The 26,030-nt window shown below is 40.3% G+C and overlaps 2 protein-coding genes and 1 non-coding gene across 3 annotated transcripts in view; all 3 read right to left on the bottom strand.

The window, feature by feature from the left end:
* Positions 1–5,435: 5,435 nt before the first annotated feature.
* foxl3 (forkhead box L3) lies at positions 5,436–7,823 on the bottom strand. Its single transcript, XM_053341807.1, has 3 exons — positions 7,602–7,823; positions 6,126–6,294; positions 5,436–5,906 (listed from the first exon to the last, which is right to left on the bottom strand). Exons 1-3 carry the CDS (start codon positions 7,706–7,708, stop codon positions 5,436–5,438), a joined length of 747 nt encoding a protein of 248 aa, XP_053197782.1. The 5' UTR covers positions 7,709–7,823.
* A 6,378-nt stretch (positions 7,824–14,201) lies between these two features.
* The window catches only part of fam20cb (FAM20C golgi associated secretory pathway kinase b), a 48,313-nt gene continuing 36,484 nt past the window's right edge, over positions 14,202–26,030 (bottom strand). The window contains exons 4-11 of the mRNA XM_053341801.1: positions 20,957–21,049; positions 16,994–17,109; positions 16,212–16,392; positions 15,708–15,817; positions 15,452–15,533; positions 14,843–14,902; positions 14,455–14,605; positions 14,202–14,330 (exon numbers count right to left, since the gene is read on the bottom strand). Coding sequence (XP_053197776.1) covers positions 14,214–14,330; positions 14,455–14,605; positions 14,843–14,902; positions 15,452–15,533; positions 15,708–15,817; positions 16,212–16,392; positions 16,994–17,109; positions 20,957–21,049 — 910 coding nt within the window. The 3' untranslated portion in view covers positions 14,202–14,213. The remainder of the gene's footprint in view (positions 14,331–14,454; positions 14,606–14,842; positions 14,903–15,451; positions 15,534–15,707; positions 15,818–16,211; positions 16,393–16,993; positions 17,110–20,956; positions 21,050–26,030) is intronic.
* On the bottom strand, positions 17,343–17,415 carry trnar-ccu (transfer RNA arginine (anticodon CCU)). The gene has a single exon. It is a non-coding gene; the product is annotated as a tRNA-Arg (tRNA).

Raw genomic sequence — 26,030 nt, 5'->3', positions numbered from 1 at the left:
TCCTGTGTTTTTGTCTCTTTTTTTAATTCATATTATTATTATTGATAATGTGCACACTTTTAGGAATCAAACCTTTCTCCTTGCCACACCATCCATGTTCATATGGTAATAAGCTGAAGCTGACCTGTAGTAAACCCTCTCTATTTACCTTGCCAACCACCCTCCACCGCTCCCTCCGCCTCCCTCTGGAGGCCCGTGGGCCCCACACCAGGGGCTTCCCCATTGGTCGTCTGGAATCGCCTCATCCCACAACATGGCCCCTCACATTCAGACCCAGTCACTGGAGCGTTTTCCCGGTCAAAAAGAAAGAGGGGTGTGTCGGATTATAGCAGACTGGAACACACTAGAGTACAGGATCCACGTTTGACTCAACATGTGTCGTTCTGACATGAGTAACTGCTTCATTTCAAATCTACAGTGTATTGTACAACAGCGCTGCTGGTGGATTGTTTCTTTTGAAAGGTAAATGGATGCTTTTGTGGTTTTTAGAAATTTGATCAGTGAAGTAATATTGGTGACTTTTAAAAAAAATGTATTTATGTTAAATTTCTGGAGGGAAAAAACATTAAAATGTGGCATTAAATAAAAAAAACATCCTGATTTGTGAGTAGCTGAAGCACCATGTGCTGCTTGATGCTGTGAGATTGTGTATTGTTACTCTTTGTATGGCAACGTGCCACAATAATGAGCTACATGTGTCGATAGTGACTGCTGATGATGCAGTTACACGATCATCTGGACTGAATCTAAATTCAACGAAGCCTAGCTGTGGCAGTTATCCCCTTTAAAGACAAATCAGACACATTATAGTCATATTTAACAAGCAGCATGTTAACATCATTACATCTGTTGCAGAAGCCTGAGTGAATGGAGCCGTTTCATTGCCACAGGATTGATGGAGGCTCTCTGAGAAACAGAAATATGGAGGATCCACGTTTTCTCAGGCCTCACTCCCCACATTAATACCCCACCCTGGTGTTTGTGATTCCCCTCTCCATATGCAGTGAGTTAGCACACCCTGGTGGTTGGACAGTGGTGCCAGAGTTCATGTAAGTGGAAAAAGCTCACCACCCAACAACTTGACCCATCCAGACGTCTGAGTACATAGTGGTAACCGCTCTAAGGGAGCAGGCTCAACAGAAAATATAACTACTATCAAAGAAAACACACGAATCCCCATAAACATCTATCTGCCAAATGTATCAGGTGTGAATGAAATCCCTGGCCGGAGCTGTGGTGCATTGTAGTTGCATTGCATGTTATGTTGACACAGTGCAATGTTCCTGCTTTGCAACACAGAACGTGGTCATAACACAACTCAACCGCAAGCATCAACAAGTATGACTGAAGCATAATCATAATTTTGTACAACTGATATTATCATCTTATCTTGACTGTAGGATTTTGGGGGAAATTGCGGCTGTTCCTCAGCTGCAGTGATGCTGTAAACCTCTAAGATATTCAGATAATGGATGTACTGAAGTGTATAGTATTCAAATGACAGGAATAAGAGTGCTTTAACAGTGTGTTCTGATACTTTGCATCACATTTGTTAATACTAAGGTAAATTATGGAAGTTTACCTCAGGAAATAAGGGAATTCACATGCATGCATTCATAAGCATGTAACTACTCTTTAGGTTTTCTACAGGAGAACAGTGGAAAGAGGCTTCCCACACAGGTCAGTGAAAATACTCCATTAAGTGCAAAACAATGAGACAGACACTACATTTCATGAATAATGCAGAAAATATATTCCCACACACACATTGAGCATATTAACTTCTATCAACTTTTTGTATTTGAAGGATTGCTTCTTTCAGACTACTTTCAGGTAACCATATTGAAGGTGTGTATAGACATATATGTCATTATAATTTCTGCATATATTTCTTAGACATGTAGAACACCTGATACTTTTCAATTGTCCTCTGAATATCTCCTTTCATTTTCATTATTGCAAATATTTCAAGATATGTCTACATTTTTTGCAATCAGCTAATAAAAGTGTTTGGTATTGACACACACGTCAGTACCAAACACTTTAATTGCCATTTCTGCCTGTCAAGGACTCATTACACTATTTAAAATGTCTATTACATCACATAACAAAAAATGCAGGCCAACCTGGCTCTTCTCCTGCAATAAATAAATAGTACACTTTTTAAGATTACTTCAGTTGGCAGTCCAATATATTCATATCTGAGGCCTACTTTACTGGATTACATTACACAAGTTGCAAAGTTCTTGTTTTGCCTTTTTCTCTGAGTGTAAAATCATGGGCCAGAAGGTCAAATTGTGACCCTCCAGTGTAAAAAAGTGTAAAGGTGGCATGTTTACCAAATGAGAACTGACAAATTTAAACAGATTTCTGGCAGATTTCTGAGTTATATTTTCATTTGAATGTCAAGCCCTTTCCTTTATTAAACTGCCTGTTTTCCATTTTCTTTTTAAAAAACCCTTCTGGTCACCTTCAGTCACCCACTTATTCCTAGCAGGGACATCCTTCCAACAGTCACCACACAGCCACTGCACGATCTCAACTACAAATAAATGTAAACATGTCTCCCAACTGTCATTGATTGACATGCTGTGTTGATTTTCTCATTACAGACACACACACGCACGGGCACACACACACACACACACACACACACACACACATTTGAAGCCATTTAAAAATAATAGCATATTCCAGGTTGGTACTGGTTGCACCTGCAGCAGCTATGTTCACGTTCACAGCCACAAAATGGCAAAGGGCAGAGATATGTGTATATGTCAAGGACCTCAGGCTATTTCACTGATCTTCATTAGCTGGTAGCTCATAATGATATCACTGTGCAGCCTTTTAGTTCATTCATACTCTTGTTCTCCCCCACAGCACTATATCTCCTCCTCCAACCACAGCTAAAGGAAACTGCTCAGTAAATTACATCCGTACACTAAACAGATCTCTCATCAGAGCAAAACAACACACCAATATTTATCTTCATCCCTACAATCCTCACCACAGCCTCAGTGAAATCCAATGGCTACACAAAGCACTCCAGACTAAATGACCTATTTGTGTTTATGATTTACATTTGATTAACGTCGCAGATCAATGCTTTCCCAATTTCCTTCACCTGCAATTCCCCCCCGCTTCTTGCCCTGAGCGTACACATAATGAAGTTATCAGTCTCCAACTAAATAAATGTCCACACTCCTGTAAATGAGAAACGTTATTGTGTAAGCAATTATAAACAAGTGGCTCCAGATAGCAGAAGGATTAACTGGAAACACAGCAAATGCATTTAATGGTTTATAATAGAGGCCATTCTTTGGGACACTGTGCCAGTAGCTACAGTTTCATATATTCACTGGCAGCGTAACATGTGCACTGACTTTTCGGGCCTGACTGGTGCCTTGCTTTCTCTTTAGCTGCCTCAAAAGACCCCTGTAGCCTCGGAGCACTTTATGCTAAGTTAATTTACCCAAATATATCCACGGCATCATGGCAGCAACGGCGGCCCCCGCTATTCAACATCAACAACTTTGTTAATGGAAACTTGCTGATCCATAAACACTTGCCATTGCAGACGTTTGCTGGGGGGCAGTTCACGTATGAATGTTAAAAACCTACAGATCGATGAGGGGCATTTGCAAAGGAGGCATAAGGTGTGTTTAATTATAATTGCGTCAGGGGTTTTGTGTGTATGTGGGGGGAGGTGTTGCTGTTAAGGCTCAGGCAGAGGCCCCCCCCTGTATTTAAATAGGGTCACATCTCGGCCTCACCTTGCAAGTGTTATGCTATATTAAATGCCACTCATGTTAAGTGTGTTGAAACCCTTCTCTGATGTAGTCAAGACAGAATATAAAGGTTAAATTGAAAAATGTCCCTTCAACGACACAAGAGCGCACCATGATTGATCTCCTTTGTACAGGAAGTAAATGTTAGCCAGACCTCCGTTTTTGCGTCTTTTAAGTGAACAAATATAATGCGTTATAATAAGGAGCGACTGGATTAGAATTTAAGTATCAGTCAATCAGGATTTCAAAAGGTCAATGAAAAAAATTAGCTAAATGTGGGCAGTCTGAAAAAGTTGAGTGCACAGGTGTTGCTAATAGCATTAACATTGCCTCTGTGCTATTGCAGTGTCCCAGTAAGCTAACAGGCTAAAGTGACAAAATGAAATGTAATCCAACCAGACATCATGCAAATACGCTTGGTATTTTAGTGTGCTGTCAATGGACACTATTACACACACTATGCTCAAAGGAAATTGAGGAGTTACTCACAGCTGAAAAAATTATAAGATATCTAGAATTAAAAAAAAAAAAATACAATTACATCCTGAGAAAGACATTTAATTGGTGGCGACACAGATTGGAGTACCTTTTCTTTTCTGGCATGAAATAATAAATATAAAATGTATTTTACCTACTAAAGCAGTATACAGTGATGATTATTGAGATATAAAATACTTTATAGAATTAGTATGTAATATAGTTTGGGATATGTTGACAGTGAGCCAGTATGCGTAACACCAGGATGCTAAAACCAGAGACAGCTAAATGGAATTCAGCCATTCATTTTGTCATTTACACCTGTGCTTTTTATTATCCTCCATGACAAATGTATAACTTTTGCTGTATTCTGTTACTGCAGAAAGACAAGAGCATTGTTACTCCCTCTTTATGTTTTTAAGACAAGTTTGTGACAAATCATAGCAATAGGAAACATTTCAGCTGAATAATTTAATATTTTGTTGATGCTGATGAAGTTCCTTCTAGTTCAATTTTTCATCTGACGGTTTCTAATGATGAACCCTTTGTCAGAGATGTTTGTCCTGACATGCTCTCTCGAATAAGGTAAATAAATAATGAGTCATTCTGCCATCAAGCAGAAGTAATGGCAAAAATAAAGTAAATAAGGTTCATCAGGCTGCGTAGTCTGGCTAAAAGAATGAAAGACGACAAGAGAAAGCCACATGATTCTTAATATATTCTTCTTTTATGAAGAAAACCATCTCAACTTCTCATCTGAAGATTACCCAATAACTTTTTTTTTTTTACCCAATCAGATTTTTAGACCCTTGCATGTGTCAGTGGACATCTACACATCACAGCTCCTGTGTATATACATATAGAGAATACTGTAAATCTAGTCTATGTCAGCACTGGACACTGCACATACAGCATAATGACAATATGAATGTGGTATTGTTGACACATTTTTTCTTTTGGATGAATTCTTAAAGCGCATGTTGCTTTCTTTAAGTGACTTTTTTCCATCTAGAGTCCATCACACAATACTGTACCTCTTTACTTTATTCCTCAGTTATATTTTGAAGTCAGTAAAATTCCTCTTGGGGAATTTCTGTCCTCACAGTACTTCCCATTTTCGGACAAAGACACTAAGTTCAATCTCTGCTTTCCTCTCCACCTCTCTCTCTCTCACAGAGTCCAGAAGTGCAGGTTCAGGTGTTGGGGCTCCAGAACGTGGATGGGTGGCCCTGTGGGCCCTATGTGCACTGGACCATGTGAGGATCTGAACCCCGGCAGTGGTGGATCTGGAGTAGACAGGATGTAGTCAATACTAAACTTGATCTCTGACTCTGGTTTCCCCTGGCTGGGGTTTGGGATGAGGTGGTTTGGCTGGGGGCCCGGTCTCTGCCTCTCGGGGTTCAGAGGGCAGAGGGTGGAGTCGGGTTCAGGGTGCTGGGCTGCGGGTATGTGATGATTGCTGTGGCTCTCTAAAGGATGGAAAGGGGTTTCTCCTGAATCACGGAGGCCAATTTTCATGTTCCTCCTGCGCCGGCGACGCCGAAAGTTGCCGTTTTCAAACAGGTCAAGCATGGATTCACAGCCAGTGGCAAAAGTCCAGTAGTTTCCCTTTCCCTTCTCATTACCCTCTGTCCGAGGAACCTTTAGGACGATAGTAGAATACTCATTTATGTATCTATAATAACATAACTTATTCAAAATACTCCTACTACCAATAATAAGAGGACTTTAAATATACTAGAAATAAATAAATTAATAAAAGTAAATAAAATAAAGCCAACAATAGATTGAAACACTTTTTTTGATATCATATTAAAACTGACAATATTTCCCAGCTCTCCCTGCTGTGTGTGGGTGTACCTTGATGAAGCAGCTGTTGAGGGAGAGGTTGTGTCTGATGGAGTTCTGCCAGGCTCTCTGGTTGGAGCGGTAGTATGGGAATCTCTTCATGATGAACTCGTAGATGCCCGACAGAGTGACCCGCTGCTCAGGGCTCTGCTGGATGGCCATGGCTATCAGAGCGATGTAGCTGACACACAGACACACATTTTTATCAACAACAGCAACTCAAGAAAAAAGGTCACTTATAAATCTGCAACATGATAAAAAAGCTTTTAACTCTCATTTTTTTGTTGATATTCTGCTTGATAAAGTAATAATTACAAAATCAACCAATTATTTTCCTTAAATATTTATTATTTTATTCCAAGCTCATAAGAAAAACCAAACTGTTAAAAGTATTGAAGTAGCAGCACTTCTCTTTACCACACACTGGGCTTGACATTTTTATGTGACAATAAAAAAAACCAAAAAAAACATTCTTACTATACCAAATAAGGATAGAATATTTAATGTTTCATACAGTATATAGGTTATGCATGAAGAAACATATTCCTTTTGTTTGACAGAAAGTCATTCACAGAAAAAGAAATTTCAGCATTTTATCCCATAAACTGATTTGACTTCTGTCTGTTTTTGGTCAATTAGAATAAACTATTATAAAACTCCAATAACAGAAATCTTAATGGATTTATTTGGGGTTTGGGAAGACTAATATTTCAGAAAAAGTACACAAAACTATTGGGTCAGGTACAGTATATAGAATATGTACATTTATCCATGTTTCATAGCTGTGGTCTCTGAAACCCCGAGATGAACCAATGATTTTCTGTAACTCTGAATCTGAAACATGTCATCAGTTCAAAATCCTGTTCATAAGGAATTCTCACAAAATTTGGAAAAGTTATCAAGGATCAAGCCTGTAAACAAGGTTTTTTGAGCTGTTAGAGAAACAGTTAACTTGACGGAATTTATTTATTATTTTATGTTGACATTTCTAATTACACATATGCATGTAGACACAACAAAGTAAGCCGCCGCATAAAAGTTCTTTCAGAAATCAATGAATAAAGTCGAAATAATATTTTTTGAAATGCCAAAATAGACAGAAATGATCCACAGTGCAACTCTGATGGTAAATATTGCTCTAAATCTAAATGAAAGAGTCTACACTATGCATATAGAGAATATATGATTCAGCTATGTTTCTGAATGTGCATCATGTTGTGAGAGAAAAAAGTGTCATTGGTGAAAGCCAGCTGGGTTGACACATAAAATCTTTGGATTTTTTTGTCCAAACTGGTTTTAATGAAATAATGAAAGAATCTCATGTTCCAATTTTAAAAGGGAGATATTATTATAACATTATAGAAATTAAAGGACAAATACAAAATATGACAAAATTCCTTTATAATTGATTTCAAAGTGATGTGACACTTTGGCCAAAGTTACACATATTATTTTTTTTCAAAAAGATGAATTTGAGATTTTTCATACCTGTACGCAGGTCTGCACATTTTCTTCTCCTCGTCTGTGCTGGAGGAAGGGTATCCGTCTCCATCATAGTTAAAACAGTTGAACGGGTAGTTAGAGTTATCAAACATATCTACACTTTTGAGGAATCAGCTGTGTGCTCCGAACTGTTTGGCTCCTCTTACTCTCCTGGCCAAAGCCCAGCAGCAACACCCTGTCCTGCTGCTCTGCTCTGCTCTGCTCTGCTCTGCCACCATGCTCTGCTCAGCCAGCTGACACTCACTCTGAGCTCTGCTGATGACGGCTGCCTCCAGCCCCCCTCTCCCCTCCTCGTTCCAGCTGCTCTCCAGGAACGGCTGGAGGTCTCAAGACTCAAGACCACCTTCCTGAGGTCTTGTGCACCACTTGTGTGCTTTTTATTAGCCATCCACATGAAATTCAAACTTCTAATATAGATTTTTTGTTTTTGTTTGTTTGTCCATTGTGTCCATATTTATTTTAGCTGCAGCACTGCACCGTTTTTTCCACAGCAAAGTCAGGGCCAGTTTACTTACTGCATCTCATCTTTCAAATCAACCTTCACTATCTCATCTTTTGGTAAGTTGATTTCTCAAGTTCTCAAAACTTAATAAACCTTAAACTTACATTAACAAAGTGCTGCAGTTAAACTTTTACTTCAATGATATAATTAAATAGCCATCAAAAAGGAAAGTAATTATTCTAAAAAATGCTATATCTGCAATAATTTCCTGCATCGTTTCGTTTTCATTATCTTGATAACCAATGTTTTTGCATTTAATACCTTAATTCTATAATGCTACAATTAGGCCCTTGGTTATTTGATAAACTTGGTGCAGTTTGCCTCAGAAGTGCAAAATAAAAATATGAAGTCTCATAAATTGGAAATACATAATAGCAGAGCCGGTGTGCTTCAACTCCAAAAAAGATTGTTTAGGCTACATACTGTAGCTGTTACAGGTCACAGAAACAAAGCAGGCCGAGCAGGATTATTTGCTCCTTTTCATATTTGTGTTTTCAACTGCCAGCAACAACTCTGGGGTCTGCTGGGCATTGTTGAACAATGAGAGAAGGCTATCTCTGGTCTGTATCCCTGTCCAACTCAGACAAATTATTTTACATGAAATCCTTTCAAATCTTCAATTTTACGCTTTGACACCAAGTCCATTTTACACTTCCCACAATGCTATTCAGTGGCATCTTTCATTAGACCTTCTTTCTATCTATCTATCTATCTATCTATCTATCTATCTATCTATCTATCTATCTTGTTTACAACAATTTTCACAGTGCTCCAAGACTAAATAGATTTGGTGTAAAATCAGGATTTCCCCTTTAAAGGACCAGTGTGTAAGATTTTGTGGCATCTAGTGGTGAGGTTGCAAATTGCAACCAACTGAATACCCCTCCCGCTGAGGCCACGAAACTCACGAGCAATCGGAATGGTCCCCTCTAGAGCTAGTGTTGGTTTTGTCCATTCTGGGCTACTGTAGAAGCATATGTGAAACATGGTGGGCTACGTGGTAAAGGACCCGCTCCCTACGTAGATATAAAGGGCTCATTCTAACGTAACCAAAACACAGCAATTCTTATTTTCATGGGATTGCACACTAATTAATAAGTAAACATACTATACTATACTATACTATACTGTACTATACTATACTATACTACATACTACTATATATTCTGTTTATTTCAGTATCAGTATATATTCAAATTAAGTATATTAATTTCTACCAATAGATTCTTTAACTTTGACTTGATTAAGCTAAGCTGATCCAGTCCAGGCGGTCTCACAGTAGCAGTCTGGGTCGTCTGAACCCTGGGTGAGAATGCTGGAAAAACTGCCCCTCTACCCCACCTCCAGCAGGATTCTGGGTGGTCTGCTGGTCTTGAAGGCCGACTACATGTTTTATTTTGCTTCTTTTTATAGTCTAATCTCTGTAGCTGTACTTAAAACATCTAACCCCAAACCAACAAACAAAGTCCTTTGCATCTTTGTTTTCTTTTTCTCTCCGTTAACTCTTTGGGGTGTGTGTGTGTGTCCACTCTGGTAGACGTGTAGTCAACAACGGGAAGTTTTGTAGATGCTATCTATAATGTTCTATAATGGCCATAAATTGTTTCCGTGTCTATAAAACAGTGGGATGTGTATTTTGAAGGGCTCTTAACGGAGCAATTGGAGGTCTCCCGTGAGGCGACAGAGGCCGGGAAAACAGCCTGAGGTCTGCCAGGACTCTGTGTGTGGCCCTGCTGGTGCAGTAGTAGCCTGTAGGCGCTGTATTGGTGCAGCCCAGAGACATTAAAGCAATTCTCTGATAATTCCTGATAGGCTAATGAAGCAACTTAAAGGTCAATGCTGTACTCAATTTTAGCCCAGATTTTCTATCTGGCTTCATGAAACGCTGCGGAGCATCAACAAGCACAAAAAGGAAACTGATTACACTGATATCGCTCGCTACCACGAATGATGCCATGCCTGTTTTTTCTAGAAATTTGGGAGTTTTAAGAATCCGAGGGGGAGTTTACATACAACTAAATACTAACACTATATTTTATTGGCTGATTACAGTATTGATGATGTCATCAGGGTGTGTGAACCCCTAAACTGTATGGAAGTATGCTACTAAATTGCAGGAATAGCCCTTTAACAATTAATAAAAAAATATTTAACACAATACAACATAATAGTTGCATCCTGATATGCTTATGGGTATGACACATGCTAAATGCAATGCTATACATCCACATTATTTCCCCATCACTATACAGTCAACTATCAGATACAATTTTATTCATCTGAAGGGCCACTGTAGGCTACTGTTTTATTAACTTCTTAATGTTAGCTAAATTAAGCCCACCCTTTAATTTAGTACATTTTTCTAACACACTCTATATTCTATATTTAGCTAATACCCTACAATAACAATTAAATGTTTTTGCTCACCCATGTAGTATTGCCTTTAGTTCTAAGTTACAAGGTTGGTTTACGATAATGCTTAACCACAAAGCAACATAACTGACTTCATTACACAAATAGCTACCACAGGGCCTCAATGATTCGAGCTCATTTGGGTGAATTGTGAGGAGTCGTCTGGGCTGCTTCACTCCAGACAAGCAAAACAGATTCATACAAAGCTAAACAGACCAAGGAGGACCAACAGAGAGAGGCAGTGTGGAGGGAGAAGAGGAGGTCATGGAATCAGGTTGGTTTGAAGTGAGATCTGATAAGCACCTCATGGCTCGCTCCCATGACGAGGCTTCCTCTGCCGTCCTGTCTGCGGCCGGCTGCAGTGATTACAGTCCTTAGTTCTCCTCTGGTCACTCTCTGTCCCTCTGATGGTTGTCTCAGACTCTGCTTCCTCCATTCATAGCTTTGTCTGCTTGCGTGTGTGCATGTGTGTGTGTGTGTGTGAACGTGCATTTATGTAAACCAACCAAGTAGCTTTTCCGGGGGCTGTTCTGTGAGGAAAGGTTATCAAAACACAACAGTCCAGTGGGAACTGTAAACATGCTTATGCACAGAGCGGAGGCTGAGGGCCATTTTCCTTTGCACTGTACTGTGCAGCCATCCTCTGTCAAATTACACAGCGTCATGTAGAGACCTCCAGAGTGGGCATGTGTTCACCTGAGTATTCAGTCTGTTCAAAGTAGATGAAGCAAAGCTCCAACAGTTCTGACGTTATGGGGTCTGTTGTGTTTATCTTGATTGGAGTTGAAGTCACGCTGCATTGCGCTGCATTTTTCACCACAGACACTTATTAAGCTGATTCATCACTTGCACAAAATTCATGACCGAAAATAACTTTTTTTAGAAGTTTAAACTTGCTTCAGACTGCTTTCTTCAGTGTGATACTAAAATGAGGCTCAAACAAAAGCACAAAGCTTTATTTCCATGAGCCTGTCTGTTCAAACCATTTGAGACATGATACAGTTGATGCTGTAAAACCAGTTTTTCTTTGGCAAGCAATTGAATAATCATTAACTTTTCAGACAGCATTCTGATTCTTTCAAATTGAGCACATTAACTACTGCTTGAAACAAAATGATACCTTGAAAATGACCTTAAAGCTGCTAGAATTGTATTTGTATGTGAAGGGAGTACGGCTTCTCCACAGATAATAATCACCAACTCTGCACTTCCTCTCAGCTCTATGAAGCCTTATAACAACTTTCAGCTCATTACTTTGATTTGCCAGTCTGCAACTTCACTGTTCTGGCTCACTGTCACTGTTCTCATCAGTACTGGTTACTGGACAGAGTGCTGCAGCTGTTTTCAGCAAAAGCGCTTTGACAGACAAAATCAGCAACTAGCTGGTGAACATAATGGACCAATTAGCAGCTAATAAGCAGTTTTTTTCTCGCTAGTTAGAAGACAATAAAAACAGAGCCAAAGGAGAGTGAATATATTACTACACATGCCTTCTTTTCAATCTACATTTTTAGAAACATATTTAGAATTATTTTCTCTTGCTTTAGCCCTGAAATTGTATCAGATGAGTCATTCATGATCATTGGAAGCCTGAGACAGTGGTTAAATGATGAGCTTTTACATTTTCTCTGGTCACCAGTAGAAGTCAAATGAGGTGAAAGTACATATTTTGGTTGTTTAAAGTGGTACTCCACCAATTTTGTATGTCAGAGTAGCATGTGAAGCACTACTCAGTCTCTGAAGGCAGGGAAGGGAAATTATGAATGAATTAATAGTTCATCATTACGATTGAGAGTGATTTACAGGCTGGAGGACAAACTTGTGCAGCTACATGGATGTTTATGTATGAATAATCTCTTAAATAATATTAAAATGCATATCAAACAAACACACTCACATACTCGTATCGAAACACTATAATATTCTGCGTATTTTGTTTTATTGCACTTTAACCATGATGCAAAGAAATGGAAAAAAAATCCACAGAAACAATGAGTCGAATAAAAAAAGAAGCATTTTCACTTTAAGAACACATCATCTAACGTTCTCCATGGATCCACCCATACATCCATACACACAGTACTGACACAGGACTATGGAAACTTAAGACTTTATAAAAACCCTTATGGAACAGATGAAGTCAGCACACACATATATGTAGACCTCCGCATCTTATCTATAGCTCGTACCTGGGAGGAGTTTAAACCTTTCCGCTATGAAACCAGACATTCAAGTATTTCTATCATTGCACAGGCACTAGATTTTCCTACTGTATATATTAACTTTCAGCCAGTGACTGAATCGTTGACACCCACAGCTAAGCTATCAGCTGTTGGCGATGAATGAAATATACATCCTGAAAAATAATCTCTTCACAACAGCAACATCTGGACATCAAATATATTACAAAGAAACAATAATATAAAACTATTAGTCTCACATTTGGCTTTTGGTACCATACTGTAAATGTAACCTCAGATCTGTTGCACTGAAAAGAAGAAGAAAAAACTGAAACAGTAGTTGGAAATGGAATAAATGTTGTAAACACAGGTGTAGACTTACTCATTTGAATCGTACCAATACTTAGTAGTAGCTGTAAACCAATTTGAATTCAGACTTGATACTTGAAACTGGGTGAAATGTTACTGAGAGGCACAGACCTGGCAGCTGTTTTGCACATGCTTGTTTTGCCCTCTTTTGGTCAAATGAGGAAGTACACCTCTGATGTAGAATTAAATTAAATAGCTCTTTTTTTAATAGAACAAATGATGCTGTGTTACTGATTATGTATCATTACTCATTTCAAACAATAAATATGACTTTCAATAAATACTCTCTCGAGGACATGTAACATTTATGGGCAAAAAAAAAAAATTAATGGACAAATCCAGGAGTTAACCTGCACTCCAATCAAATATTTCCATCTTGAATACCAATGATAGAAGCTGAAGCAGCTCAGCAGAATTAAAAAAAAGACACTATGCAATAAAACATTTTTGCGGCAAATCAATACAACATTGTTTTTGATAATTAAGACAACAGGAAGTCAACCTCCTCCTCCTCCTCCTCCTCCTTGTCCTTTTCCACCATGAACCGGAACACTTGCAATACCAACGATACGTAGAAACACATAATTCAGCTTGTGAAGAGCGGAGGGAAGGTCGGGAAGATTCTTTACACGTCCCTCAGAATTCACTGAATTCAAAAAAAGGGTCCCAAACAAGACAAAAAGAGAGAAGGCGTCTCTTGCAAGACTTTCATGGTTTGGTAGTGCTGCGGTGGGTCGGTGTTTGGGTCAGCTGTGGTGATACTATCCTACACTATAGAGTCAGGGTTGGATATTTTAAGGAGTCTAGGTGATGAGTGGTGGATCATTTCCAGTTTTTTGATCCAGCCCCAGATCCATACAGAAGTCTTTGACATCGTCTCGAGCATCAACGCAGGTAACGTCATTGCGCTGTATGTCAATGTCCAGTCCTATCCAGCAGGCCTCCACTTCCAGACAGCTTATATTCACCTCCATCAGGCGGGCTTCCCTGTAAGTTGGGGCTCATCTGTGGTGCAGGATGTCAGCACAGTTTAAAAGAATGCCTGAATCTGCTCAGTCCAGTCCTTTATCTTCAGGGAGTCTGTCCTACCCAGCTTCTACCACCACCCTCCCAACCCCACCCCCCCACAGCCAGCTACCTCTGTCGTAGGGCGGTGTGGGCGTGGTCAGTCCCTTGGTCCCTCTGGAGGTCGTCCTCTACAACATAACTGTAGCCCTCCTTTTCAATGCATTCTGCCAGCACATTCAACACCTGGTGAAAAGGAGAATCATTTAGACTGGATTAGCTGAATGATAGAAGATGTTGAAGTCAAGTAAGGTCAAAGTAATTAACATCCTTAAAAAGAAGAGTTGGACATTTTTGGGTAGGCACTGACCTGGCGTAGTCGTCGGTCCATGGCATCCAGATGTGGCTGGATGAGGATGGGACTGAGACGGTCCCTCACCAGGGACTCTGCCATGAGCATAGACAGCTTGTATTCCTCCTTAGCCAGCAGCTGCAGACGCAAGTGGGTCGACTTCCTTACCCTGCAGAAAGAGAGCAGTATGTTGAGATGCTTAGTCCTTGTGTATCAACATATTTATGCCTATAAAACAGATTATGCAAATATCCAACCGTTCACATGAGGGTTAGGGTTAAAGTGTGTAACTGTAGCAGAAAATGTTTTGGGACATTTGGGGACATTTTGCTTCTTTTAGGATCAATAAAGCCCCTCACAGCCTTGTTAATCAAGCCACATAAAACCACCACAAAGATGGCTTTACCTGCAGCACTGGGTCAACGGCACCAGAATGGACTTCTCGTCATGGGAGTGCTTTCCAAAGCTAGAGTGAAAAACAGGAGCATAGATAGTAATGAATGTGATGACTGGTATTTACATTCCTGTTGTGCAATTAACTGTTTCATTAGTGTGATCGGTGTATTTTCATTTTTAAAATGTGCATATTGTTGCAAATTTGATAAGCCATTACTGAAAAACACCATTTTTAATTTGCTACTTTGTAAAATTGTATCATTTAAAGTGAGTTTTCGTGTCATTGTAAGTGATCCAAAAAGAATACCAATTAGTGTCAGTGCACACAGCACACATACATTTTTTAGGAAATGCTTCTTTAGTTTTAAATCAATTCAAATGCGCTTTAAAAAAAGATAAAATGAATATTGTTTTCATGTGATAAGACAATTGTATAAACTATTCCAGATTTATGGACAATGATGCTCATGATGCACATTATGTTTTTGTTATTCTCTCATTTGTCACTGATACTGAAGCTGAACCTACAAGTGAAGTAATGAAGCGGCACAGTTCTGAATAACAAATAGTGTGACAATGTCTGCATTTCAATACAGTGAATAACTATGCAGTGGCTCACCCTCTGCCATTATCCAGGTGGATGATGAAGGTCTCATTTCCAAACTTTTCAAATGTCTCATAATGATGGCGGTCCATGTTTCCTGTGATGGAAATCATGTCAACAATTTAGGAGGGAGATAAGAGTAAATACAGTATGTGTTAATGTGTTTTATGTTACTACATCTACATGTATGACCACCACAGGACACTAGAAACTGTAAATACATTGTCTGAATTCATCTTTTAGTCAAACATAATCAGACATGCCAACTCACCCATGAGGAAGTCAAAGACGGTCATGTCCATTATGTCAAGCAGTCTCGTCCCGCTGTCGTAAGGTGGAGTTTGTTTGACTTCCTCGCAGTAGTCTGGATCCACCTCCCATCTGAAAATTTCACACAATCATTTTGTTCACATCTTTAATCTACAAGAATATATGCATCTGCTTACCAAAATCCAATCTGTTTCCCCTTTTAACATGTTTGTTCCAATTTATTCCTGTGGTGAGATGAATTTAAAATAAGCTGCTGATTTTTCTTTTAGAATAACAAGATTGTAATTTCTTGCCTGGAAAGATGTGCACTGTTTGTTTTATCCTATTTGGGTGTCAGTGAGCTTTGACACATGGTATGCAGAATATCTCAAACACTGTTGTCTTGTGATCATCTCTCATGACCTATCGCCACTGGTAACTGTAATAAATATCCTTTGATAGTTTGGCCAGCAGGACTCTCTTTCATCCACTGCTGCTATTGAGTGTCAGCGAATCAATCTCTTACTCTGCCTTCTTGCGTTTGTGGTAGGAGCGTCTCCACGGGTTCCTCCAGGTCTTGCGTTTAGCGAGGGCCAGGTCTGGGAGGAAGGCGGCCAGGGATCCTTCGATCTGGTCTGGTTTACCACACAGAGCATGCTCAGTGGAGCAGTAGTATGAACACTCCCCGTAGAAACACACATTGTTGGCTGAGAAGCAAAGAAAAACAGTTTGATAATGACAACGAAAACATTTCTGTCTATTTCTATTAAACCACTCAGTTTTAATACTTTAAACATGACTACACCCTCTTTTTGCTCCCTTTTTTAGAGTGCACATCACTTAAATTGAAAGTCCATTTTGCACAAGATTTAAATTACCTGGGGACATTCAGTAACTTGTATTAATTGCTGAGATCATCAGTAATTTTAATCCTGTGAGAATTTTCCATGTGTATAATATGTAAAGTAAAAGTTGCATCGCTAATTAACTGTCGTGCTTCAGCACAAGCTAAAGTCCCCTGATAATACTAATCTTATGCAAATGAATATCCCAGTAATTCAGGGCACAGGAGTGGCTTTGCTCTACATTATGAGGACAGAAAATTGTTCTTTTTTTGCTTGTCTTGAACTTTGGCATAATGAAGAAATTCTTCAAGGATAACATTTTTTTTCTTTTCTGAAAATGCCACAAAAACCTGACTGATGATCGTAAAGCAGCGTGTGCCACAGTTTTGAGGTAAATGCCACCAAAAAGTGGAGTAACATCAATCTGAGGGCATCTTGGTAAAAGTCAAATGTGTGTGTGTACCTGGTGATATGAAGAACGTCCTCCAGAGCTTTTTGTCTCGGGTGACGTCTCGGATCTCCTTTGTCATGTTGACAAGCCTCCCAGCCACAGGAGGGACGCGACGGAAGTCCAAAATCCTACAAGACGGAGACACATACTAAGGGTTACCTTCTACTTTAAGCATAGAGGCATGTACAAGGATACGGAATCTGCATTGTGGACTATACATTTTATTTTTATACAATATAAAAGTAACTAAAAAAACTAACCCTAAATGTTAGAAAATGAATAACTGTGTATCTAATACGTGACTGCCTGTGGAGTGATAGTGGGAACAAATTATTGGAAAAAAAAAGAAAGAAAAAGGATACACCCCAGATGGGACTCGAACCCACAATCCCTGGCTTAGGAGGCCAGTGCCTTATCCATTAGGCCACTGGGGCAGACAGCCACCTTATCATATACAAACTATACTCATGTAATTCAATTTCACTGCCAGCAGGGGGCACTGTGGCATAACTGATGACCTGATGGCTACACCACATGGTGGTAAACCTCCCAGTGGTTATTATGTGGCTATGATTCTTCATCACACACATTTTTTTATTTCCACACACCCTGCTGATATAAAATATAAAGTTCCCACTGCATTCTGGGAACTTGTATCTATATTCCATCTTATGAGCCCGTTGTGATTTTGCAACCTTGTATTGTTTAAATGGAAGCTACTGTAGAATAGTGGCTATGTGTGCGTGCTGGAAACGGAGAAATAAAGGTAATAAAAAAAAGAGGTCTTCAGTGACCTCTCTCAGTGAAAGATAGCGTGGCTGTCTCCCTGTGTGCGTGCCACATGCCTGTTCCATGCATGTGTGGCCCCTGCAGTCAATACCATCTCTGTGCAACATCAGGGTGGGCTCTTTAAAAATTGATGCCCCTGACAACACCTAATGGCCTGGGCCTGAGGGTAGAGACACGCAGGAGGAAGAGGGTGAGATTAAAGATGGAGGCAGTGGAATGAGAGGAGAGGCACAGAAAGAGAGAGACAGGTGGAGAAAGAGAGGAAAAAACAAAACAGAGAGCCCGCTGTACAAATGATGCCATCAAGCGGCGTGGAGGCGGGAGGAGTGACACAGACACACACAGTCATGTCTCTTTCCTCCTTGCTGCCAAACAGGCGGACACGGCACCGCTTGGCCTGCTGGGCCTGGGCCTGCTGCCATGCTAAAGAGAACAGCAAGAGCTGGCTTCAGTTCTGCTACCTCCAACCCCTCTTTTTTTTTATTCCATCCTCGTCCCCTTGATACACCTTATTCCCATGGTGGTCATTTTAAACTTGTGTTATTGTATAGTATATTCAGCGTGGGATTCATAGGAATCATCACTTCACATATTACCAACTGAAAAATGTATGAGACACCAGAGGGTCTCATGAATTTGAAGCGACAGTATGATTTTAAGGTCATATTGGGTCTTGTATCTTGCTGACTGCTTGCTCTCGTTTTCCCACCTAGTGCCATCGATGCCAAACGTACTCCCCATTTCAATCCAATCACATAATTAATGATGCCTATAGCAGTGTGGCCCATATTAGAAAATGACAGTGGCTATGTGTGTGTATGTGTGCACACGCCTGCACGAATGTTGCTTTAAAAAGAACCTATGTGTGGCTGTAGGCCCCCTGGGAGGCAGTGTAGCCTAAGCCTGCACCAGCAGCAGCAGCAGCAGCAGCAGGAACAGCAGCAGCAGCAGCAGCTCTGTAGCCAGGCTCTAATTTAGAACAGACAAAATAAGGAAAAAAAATAAAGTGCTGCTTTTGGCAAACCCTGCCTGGCGTATATTTAGAACGGGCAGAGGGCCTTTTCATGCCTTTGGTTTCCTCCTCTTCCCCTTAACCCACACATATGCTGGGAGTGTGTGAGCGTATTTTCATGTATGTGTGTGTGTGTGTGTGTGTGTGTGTGTGTGTGTGTGTGTGAGTGAGTGTGTAGAGGAGGACCAGATGTGTAGCAGACTGGTGAAGAAAGCTGCTGTTAATGCAATTGCTGCTCAACTGTGTCATTGTGCCTGAAGGAAGAGCAGATTAAACATCACTACCCCATGGCCCCATTGGTGTGTGTGTGTGTGTGTGTGCGTATATGTGAATGGACGACGTGTGTGTGTGACCTCAGATTCATCTCGTGTCAGTAGAGAGACACACCAGGTTTCACACCACAACACAATCCCTCTGCTCATAATAAGCAGCCAAAGTGACATCAGTGGGACTTTTAATAGCAACGCTGCCACTAAAACTCATTGCGTTCTCTGGTTGATCAGAGGGCCTCGTGAGGTTTTCTCTCTTCATTAAAGTCTCTCCAGAAAGCAGGCAGGCTATAAAGTGTTAGACTTGTAAAGACGGTGAAGTCAGAGAGCGTGGTGGTTAGCTAAGCAAGGACGCTGCAGTCATTGTTGGGTCAGATGCTAGCAGCAGGAGGGCGGCATTCATTCTCTATGACTCATGGCCTCTCGGAGCTCACAGCCTTTACTGTACAGGCCCGGCTCACACAACTCTCTGTTTTTGAAAAAAAAAAAAAAAAGAAAGGAAAAAAAGATGAATTTCTGAGGGACACAAACAGTGAAAGGGAGAAGCAAATGTTGAAATAAGCGCACAGTAAAACTGGATTACATGGAGGGCGTTTGTGCACAGAGGGGAAACCAGTGTGCCTGCAGTCGTGGCTGCTAATAGACATGCTCAGGGTATTTTTTTCCTGTCATGCTAACCTTAAATAAAAAGTGCTCCCACTGCAGCATTTTGATCTCTTCATCCTTTGACATTTATTAAATGTAACCAGATTATGCTAAGTAGGCAATTATGTAGCACAATTCACACGTTAATTAGCGAATGTTGCTACACCAGTATGCTTCTCTTCATATAAAATATGTGTGATACTAAAATAAACACATATCTCAAGGCATAACAGGAACAGTGGTACCCCAGTTCTCCCTCCGAGTTTGGCATGGTGCAGGTTTTTGTTCCTCCCAGGTGGTTAATGAGCTGACACGACGAGTGGCAAATTAATAATCAGGAAGGAACAAAAACCTGCAGGACACTGGTCCTCCTGGGGGCCTAACTCCTACTCTAACTCCTTCATGTCCATTACCTGGGCTTGAAGGAGTACATTCAAGAACAACTTTTTCCTTACTGAGATGAAAATATTTGAAGGAGCAGGGCCGTGTCTGGATATTTTGGTGCCCAAGGCCAGACATCCACTGTAGCTCCTGAAGGTATTGATGTTTTCACACCAATAATTGAATGATATTTTAGTTTGTGTAAAGTCATCATCAACACACAGTATGTATATTAGTACCTTAAAATGTGTTGCATAGTGTTGCTATTATGATGTGATTGTTGTTATTCACATCCTTGTATTACTGTCCTGCTCATGTTTTATGGTCAAACACTTATTACATTTTATTTAATCCTTATGATTATTTATTTCCTCATAAAACTTTGGCTTACAGTGCACATTAGTAGAGTAAACTTAAAAGCCTACCGGATTATGAACTTAGATCTGTTGTGGAAGCTGTCTTAAACCTTGGCATTAACAAAATAATGACATTTTAACCATCTGCAGCACTGTAGAGGTGCAAAATGTTGCTGAAACAAAAGCCAAATGCCAAACCATTTTTAGCCTTTTTTTTTAGCTTAGCTTGCATTGGTAACTGTAGGTTCCTGTCATATCATTAACTAAAACTGCTGACTACTGTTTCTAAGTGTTGTGGCTCTGCATTCTTATTCACCCAAGTATTATTACTTCAACAGCCCTGTGTAGCAAGACCGAAGATTTTATTGTAATCCGATTAAGTGTTTCACAAGGGACAACAAATGCTGTCAAATGGGCAAGAAGACAGACAGATGACTATGTGACAACCTGGTGTCCCAAATACTAGATGTGTACAACACACACAAAATCATTGAGTACCACTGACAGGCTAGTTTTCACTAACCTGTCAAGATGAAAGGCAGCGATCTCAGCGTTGTGTCTCTCGAAGTCAGAGAAATAGAAGAAGTCTGGAGGGGTCTCCTGCTCCCGAGTCTGCCTGCAGAGACACAAGGAAAGAGACACAGAGGTCAGGTATAAGTGTCACTCAAAGCCAAGGTTTTCACAATCAGCGATATGCAACTTATTATAAACAGTGAAGTAAGAGAAGAGTTCACTTTATACAGGAATTCAATATCTCAATACTTTTAGCACATTGGTATTATTGGTATTGGTGTTATTCTGGCATCCTCTGTAGAGCTTCACATTTCCATAGATGTATTACTTCACAGCACAGTCTCTAGCTTTACACCTGTGTACCCTAATATTGCCCAACAGCATTTGTGAGCAATAACCCAGACACCATAAAAGAGTGTCCTTGCCTCACAAAAAGCCACTCAGGAAGTGACTGTGGGTGTTTTGTGGGGCAACAAGGAGAACAACGGAAATTCAAGGTCAAACACTTCCTCTTAAAGCGCCCACTCCTGTTCTCGATCTGTACCTATTTCTGTTCGGCTCTGATCCTTTTCCCAAAAAATTGCTTTCCACACACATTCTGCCTTAAAGCTCTTACTGGGGGGAAAAGAGGCTCTTAAAGGCTTAAATCCCAGAGCTGATGGAACATGGGCCAGGACGGGGCTGGACAGACTGGCCTGGCAGGGTTAAAAAACCAAAGTCAAAAGGAGGCGTAGGTGAAAAGACTCCTTGAGATTTTAGTTGTTTTTCCTTTTTACGAACACCGCCGTCTCTTTGCTTTTTTTTTTTTCTTTTATTGACAACAGTAAATACTTTCCAGGAAGGCAGTTGAGTGTAATGATTTGGACTGAAGCCTCTGCCATTTCTTCTGCAGCTAGTTGAGGGAGGATGAGAAGAATGGAAACTATCTTGGCAACTTCTCTCTCTCTCTCTCTCTCTCTCTCTCTCTCTCTATTCCCTCTGGATGCCTCTCTCTGTTTACTTCACTCAAATCCTCTACACTATCTCACCTCCTCTGCCTCTCGCCTTCCCTCGCTCACAACTGTTCCCTCCACTTTTCTCCGCGTCCACAGTTTAATTCTTCATATCTGTCTCCCCCTCTCTCTCTCTCTCTGTTTCTCCTCTCTCTTTCTCCTTTTCCTTCCATTTGTCGTTCCCTTCCTCAGCTGGCTGGCTGATTGTACTGTAACTCCACAGCTGCACGGCTGACATATGCACCAGTCATTAACTAGCCCAACATGGAGCCCAGAAACACACTCGTCCACTAAAAATTCCCCAATTTCTTCCGCTCTTTACTGCTGCTCTCGTTCCGTCTTTCTCTAATCTTTCCTTCATCCTCCATCTCCCTGCAAGCGTTTGACAGACAGCCACATGCAGATGACTTCTCATCCCTCACTCCTGCGTGACCGTTGAGGCTCTGTCAGTAAAGGCCGAGCGCTGTCTGTTGATTGTATCGCTCTCCTCTTCACGGATAGCCTTGCTTCAGGGACACAGCTCTCACTCTACATCAAGGAAAAATGATGCTGGCTTTGAATGCAGAGAGCAGTCTAGTCTATTTACACCAGTGCTGCTCAGCCTGGCTATAGGACAGTATCATTCAACTCAATACAGAGTGAAGCAGTGACGGGTACAGCTGTGAAAAGTCAGGTCCTACAAAATGTTTGTAAATTAGTCTTGGGTGAATAAATCAGTGATGTCATTCGGGGATGATAATGTATGTTTTTTTATGTAAAGTGAGATGAAAGTATCAAGCAACGTGTTTATGAAGCTCTCTATTCTGTATTGAGACATTTTGAACATTTCTTCTTTTTTTTTTTTTTTTTTTTTTTTTTTTACAATTGATCATCAGTAGAAACTTAAATCAGCATTTTGGGAAATACACTTCTTCCCAAGCATTAGACAAGAAGATCAATATTACTCTCATGTTTGTGCACTAAATATGAAGCAATAGCCAAAAGCCAGTTAGCAGTTAGTTAACTTAATAATAGAGATTGCCTAAAGGTAAAAAAAAAAAAAAAACACAGACATGCCAACACCTCTAAAACTTACTAATTAACATGTCAGTAATTCAACTTAGCTGACTGTTAAAACTGAGCTCAGACTACTAGGAGTTTTAAAATCCTAACTGTCTTATGACAAGGTTTAAAAATAATGATGCATCACACACTACAGGATATTATTAAGATTATTGCGCCAGAGGGAACAATGCATCACCTCGTGTGATCTCACATGATCTGATGGGAAAGCAGATGCAAACAAAATGCTTTGCAGAGGGAAAAAAAACAAAAAGCAGAAGGCTGGGTGAAAAAATGGTCAGCACAGATTGGGTTGTCCCTGAGAACTGGAGGTGAGATTTTAACTGTCACTGTTAATATCTGTCAACAGTAGTACACTAGCTACTGTTGACAGGGCTACAATGTTTACTGTTGCTTAGTAACACTGTCAAATTATTGGGGCAGCTCTGATGAGAAGTTCTAGGGGTCTAAAACTGGAAACTCTTTACATTACCAGGTCATTTAATAATTACTGTAGTATCGACCCAAGTTCCAGACCACATTCCTCCTTTAGTTGTCAGGAAGGGTGAATTGTGGATAAATCAGCCAAAAACTCATGTAGTCTGAGCCTGGCTTATGTTGGTTAATTCTGAGCCAAGATAACAACATCACTTTAGGAATTCATAACTGTGAAACCACAACTTGATGTTTCTTACTTCAGGTTGTGTACATATTAAAAATCCAAGATATGAGGTGTTAATTTATGAGCTGTCCAGGCTACCTGTTTCCAGTCATGCTAACTAATGCTAAGCTAACCCAGCTGCTGACTGTAGCTTCATATTTAGCAGACAGATATTCGAATGGTAATAATCTTCTCATTTAACTCTCAGCAAAAATGCAAATAAGTGTATTTCTCAAAATTAGCACAGTGTGTCTAATGCTATGATTTCAAAACCCACAGGATGATATAACAGATGAACTGCCATCAAGCTAAAATGTTACAATACATATATAAATAAAACTGCTACAATCTGAAAAGCTAAAATTGTGGAGATACTATATTTGCACATTATGACGACAATATGATACAGCGTCAAAAATGAGGTTAGTACATTTCTCATATGAAAACCTGTATGACAGGATCATGTAGAGTCAAATAATATAATATAATATAATATAATATAATATTGTATCATATCATATAATATCATATCATATTGTCTGATAGTGGACTTCTAGCTTGCCCGTGTTTCAACACTGTGCTGTCAATGCAGGAGCGTAGTCATGGAGATCTCTTGGAGGATAAGCATAAGCAAACATACTAGTGAAATGATTCATGGTCATTCAGCCTTAAAGAAATCCACAAGCATACTTCACATATTCCTGCTACATTGCCATCTCCATAGGGGGAAGACACCACAACACACTGCTGTAATCATGCTTCTATTCTTGAGCTCTAGTGACATTGTGTTATAGGTGCACACATTTTTTTTTTGTCGCTGCTTTTCTACAAGAATGTGAATGATTATTCGAGTGAGCAGGATGAGACTACAAGCTTGAGACAAATCTCTCTGCCTGCGCCTCGGCTTGAGATGTGACTGCGCTGATGTGAATGCGAGCCAGGAAGCAGGAAGGCTGGATAATTACCGTGATCCACATCCAATTTAAATGTCAATAAAGTTATTTAGAGCATGGCATAACACCCCTCCACCCCCACCCCCACCCTTCCACCACCACCACCTACTACTGACCCAGAGAGAGGACTAATGAAAAGAGGAAAGAATAAAAGAGAGGAGAAAAGGTATAATGTGACAAAGGCATTAGAGTGAAACAGAGAGAATAACAAGGGACAAACAGCACAGTCGATGCCTGCGAGTGTTCTTTGAACTAACAAATATATACAGTTATGTAACATTATGCATGAATCCTCTAACAGCAGCACCTGTGTTCAGACACCTGTGCTCTGATCAAGCGAGCCATTAGGGGCATGTTGATATAAGGAAGCTGTGCCTTCAACGTAAGGCGGAGAAAGCATACATAAATGCAACCACGTGATGAAGTCTTGGCGGGGGCTCTATAAATGTTTGAGTACACAGTATGCGCTGAGCTCAGAGAAAACAGAGCGGAGGACAGAGATGTTGGTTGCTCAAGAGCTACTCGTCCCTTTCACTTTGGACTGGCTGCTCGAGCTTAGCCTTTAAAATATTTACAAATCCACAGCGGATTTATACTGAATGATAAGTAGATATCTTGAGCTAAGCTGCCAGGAAAAAGCATACATTTCTTTTTCCTCCTCAGTAAAGAACAGTCACACTGCCAAACGCTGTTCTGTAAGGACAAATAAAAATGTATATTCTTCACGTGGGATTACGTCTACACCTTCCATCAGATCTTTTATCACGGGCAGCAGGTGAGACACACAGCACTGAGCCGAGCATGCCCAGTGTGACCCCGGCGCTGCTGTAAACACATAGTTTACACTGGGTGGCCAGACAGTTTCTTGGCTGCTCTTCGAGGTCCGATGGGGCCCCGGCAGCCAGTGGGGCAGCGGAGGTCTAGGAGCAAAAACACACAGCAGTGCGAGAGAGAGTATAAAAGGTGAACGAGATCGCCGCATCTGGAAAATCTACCTGTGTGAATAGCTTACCTCTGAGACGCCAGGAGGAGAGAGAGAAAGAGGAAGAAGGAGGGAAAATAAAGAAGAGGCATTTCCTTTTGAGCTGTTATCGACATTAAGAAAAATAAAAAACAAGCCACATTTGTTTGTCTAAGTCAAATTCTGGTTTGGTCACATTCCTGCTGCGAGTGCTCAGTTGGAAGTGAAATATGCACTCCTACACAGCACTCCTTGAAGATGAACATTAGGTGTCTTGTCTCTTTTGGTATGAAACATTGCAAGATGGACCAGGATTTTAGATCTGTAGCAAATTGGAACAAATGCCCTTCTCTCCTCGTCTCATCTAGACATTTCAGTTGAATATTTTTGATTGCTTACACTCAAGTCAGTGTTTTCTTGTCTGTAAAACACCAGCATTGCAACTCCAGCAGCTACAAGTCATTCATTATGAAGAA

Source organism: Scomber japonicus, chromosome 20, assembly GCF_027409825.1.
Source record: "Scomber japonicus isolate fScoJap1 chromosome 20, fScoJap1.pri, whole genome shotgun sequence".
Lineage (NCBI taxonomy): Eukaryota > Metazoa > Chordata > Actinopteri > Scombriformes > Scombridae > Scomber > Scomber japonicus.
Note: the sequence above shows the minus strand (reverse complement) of the source record. Positions and strands in the feature narration are given on the sequence as shown.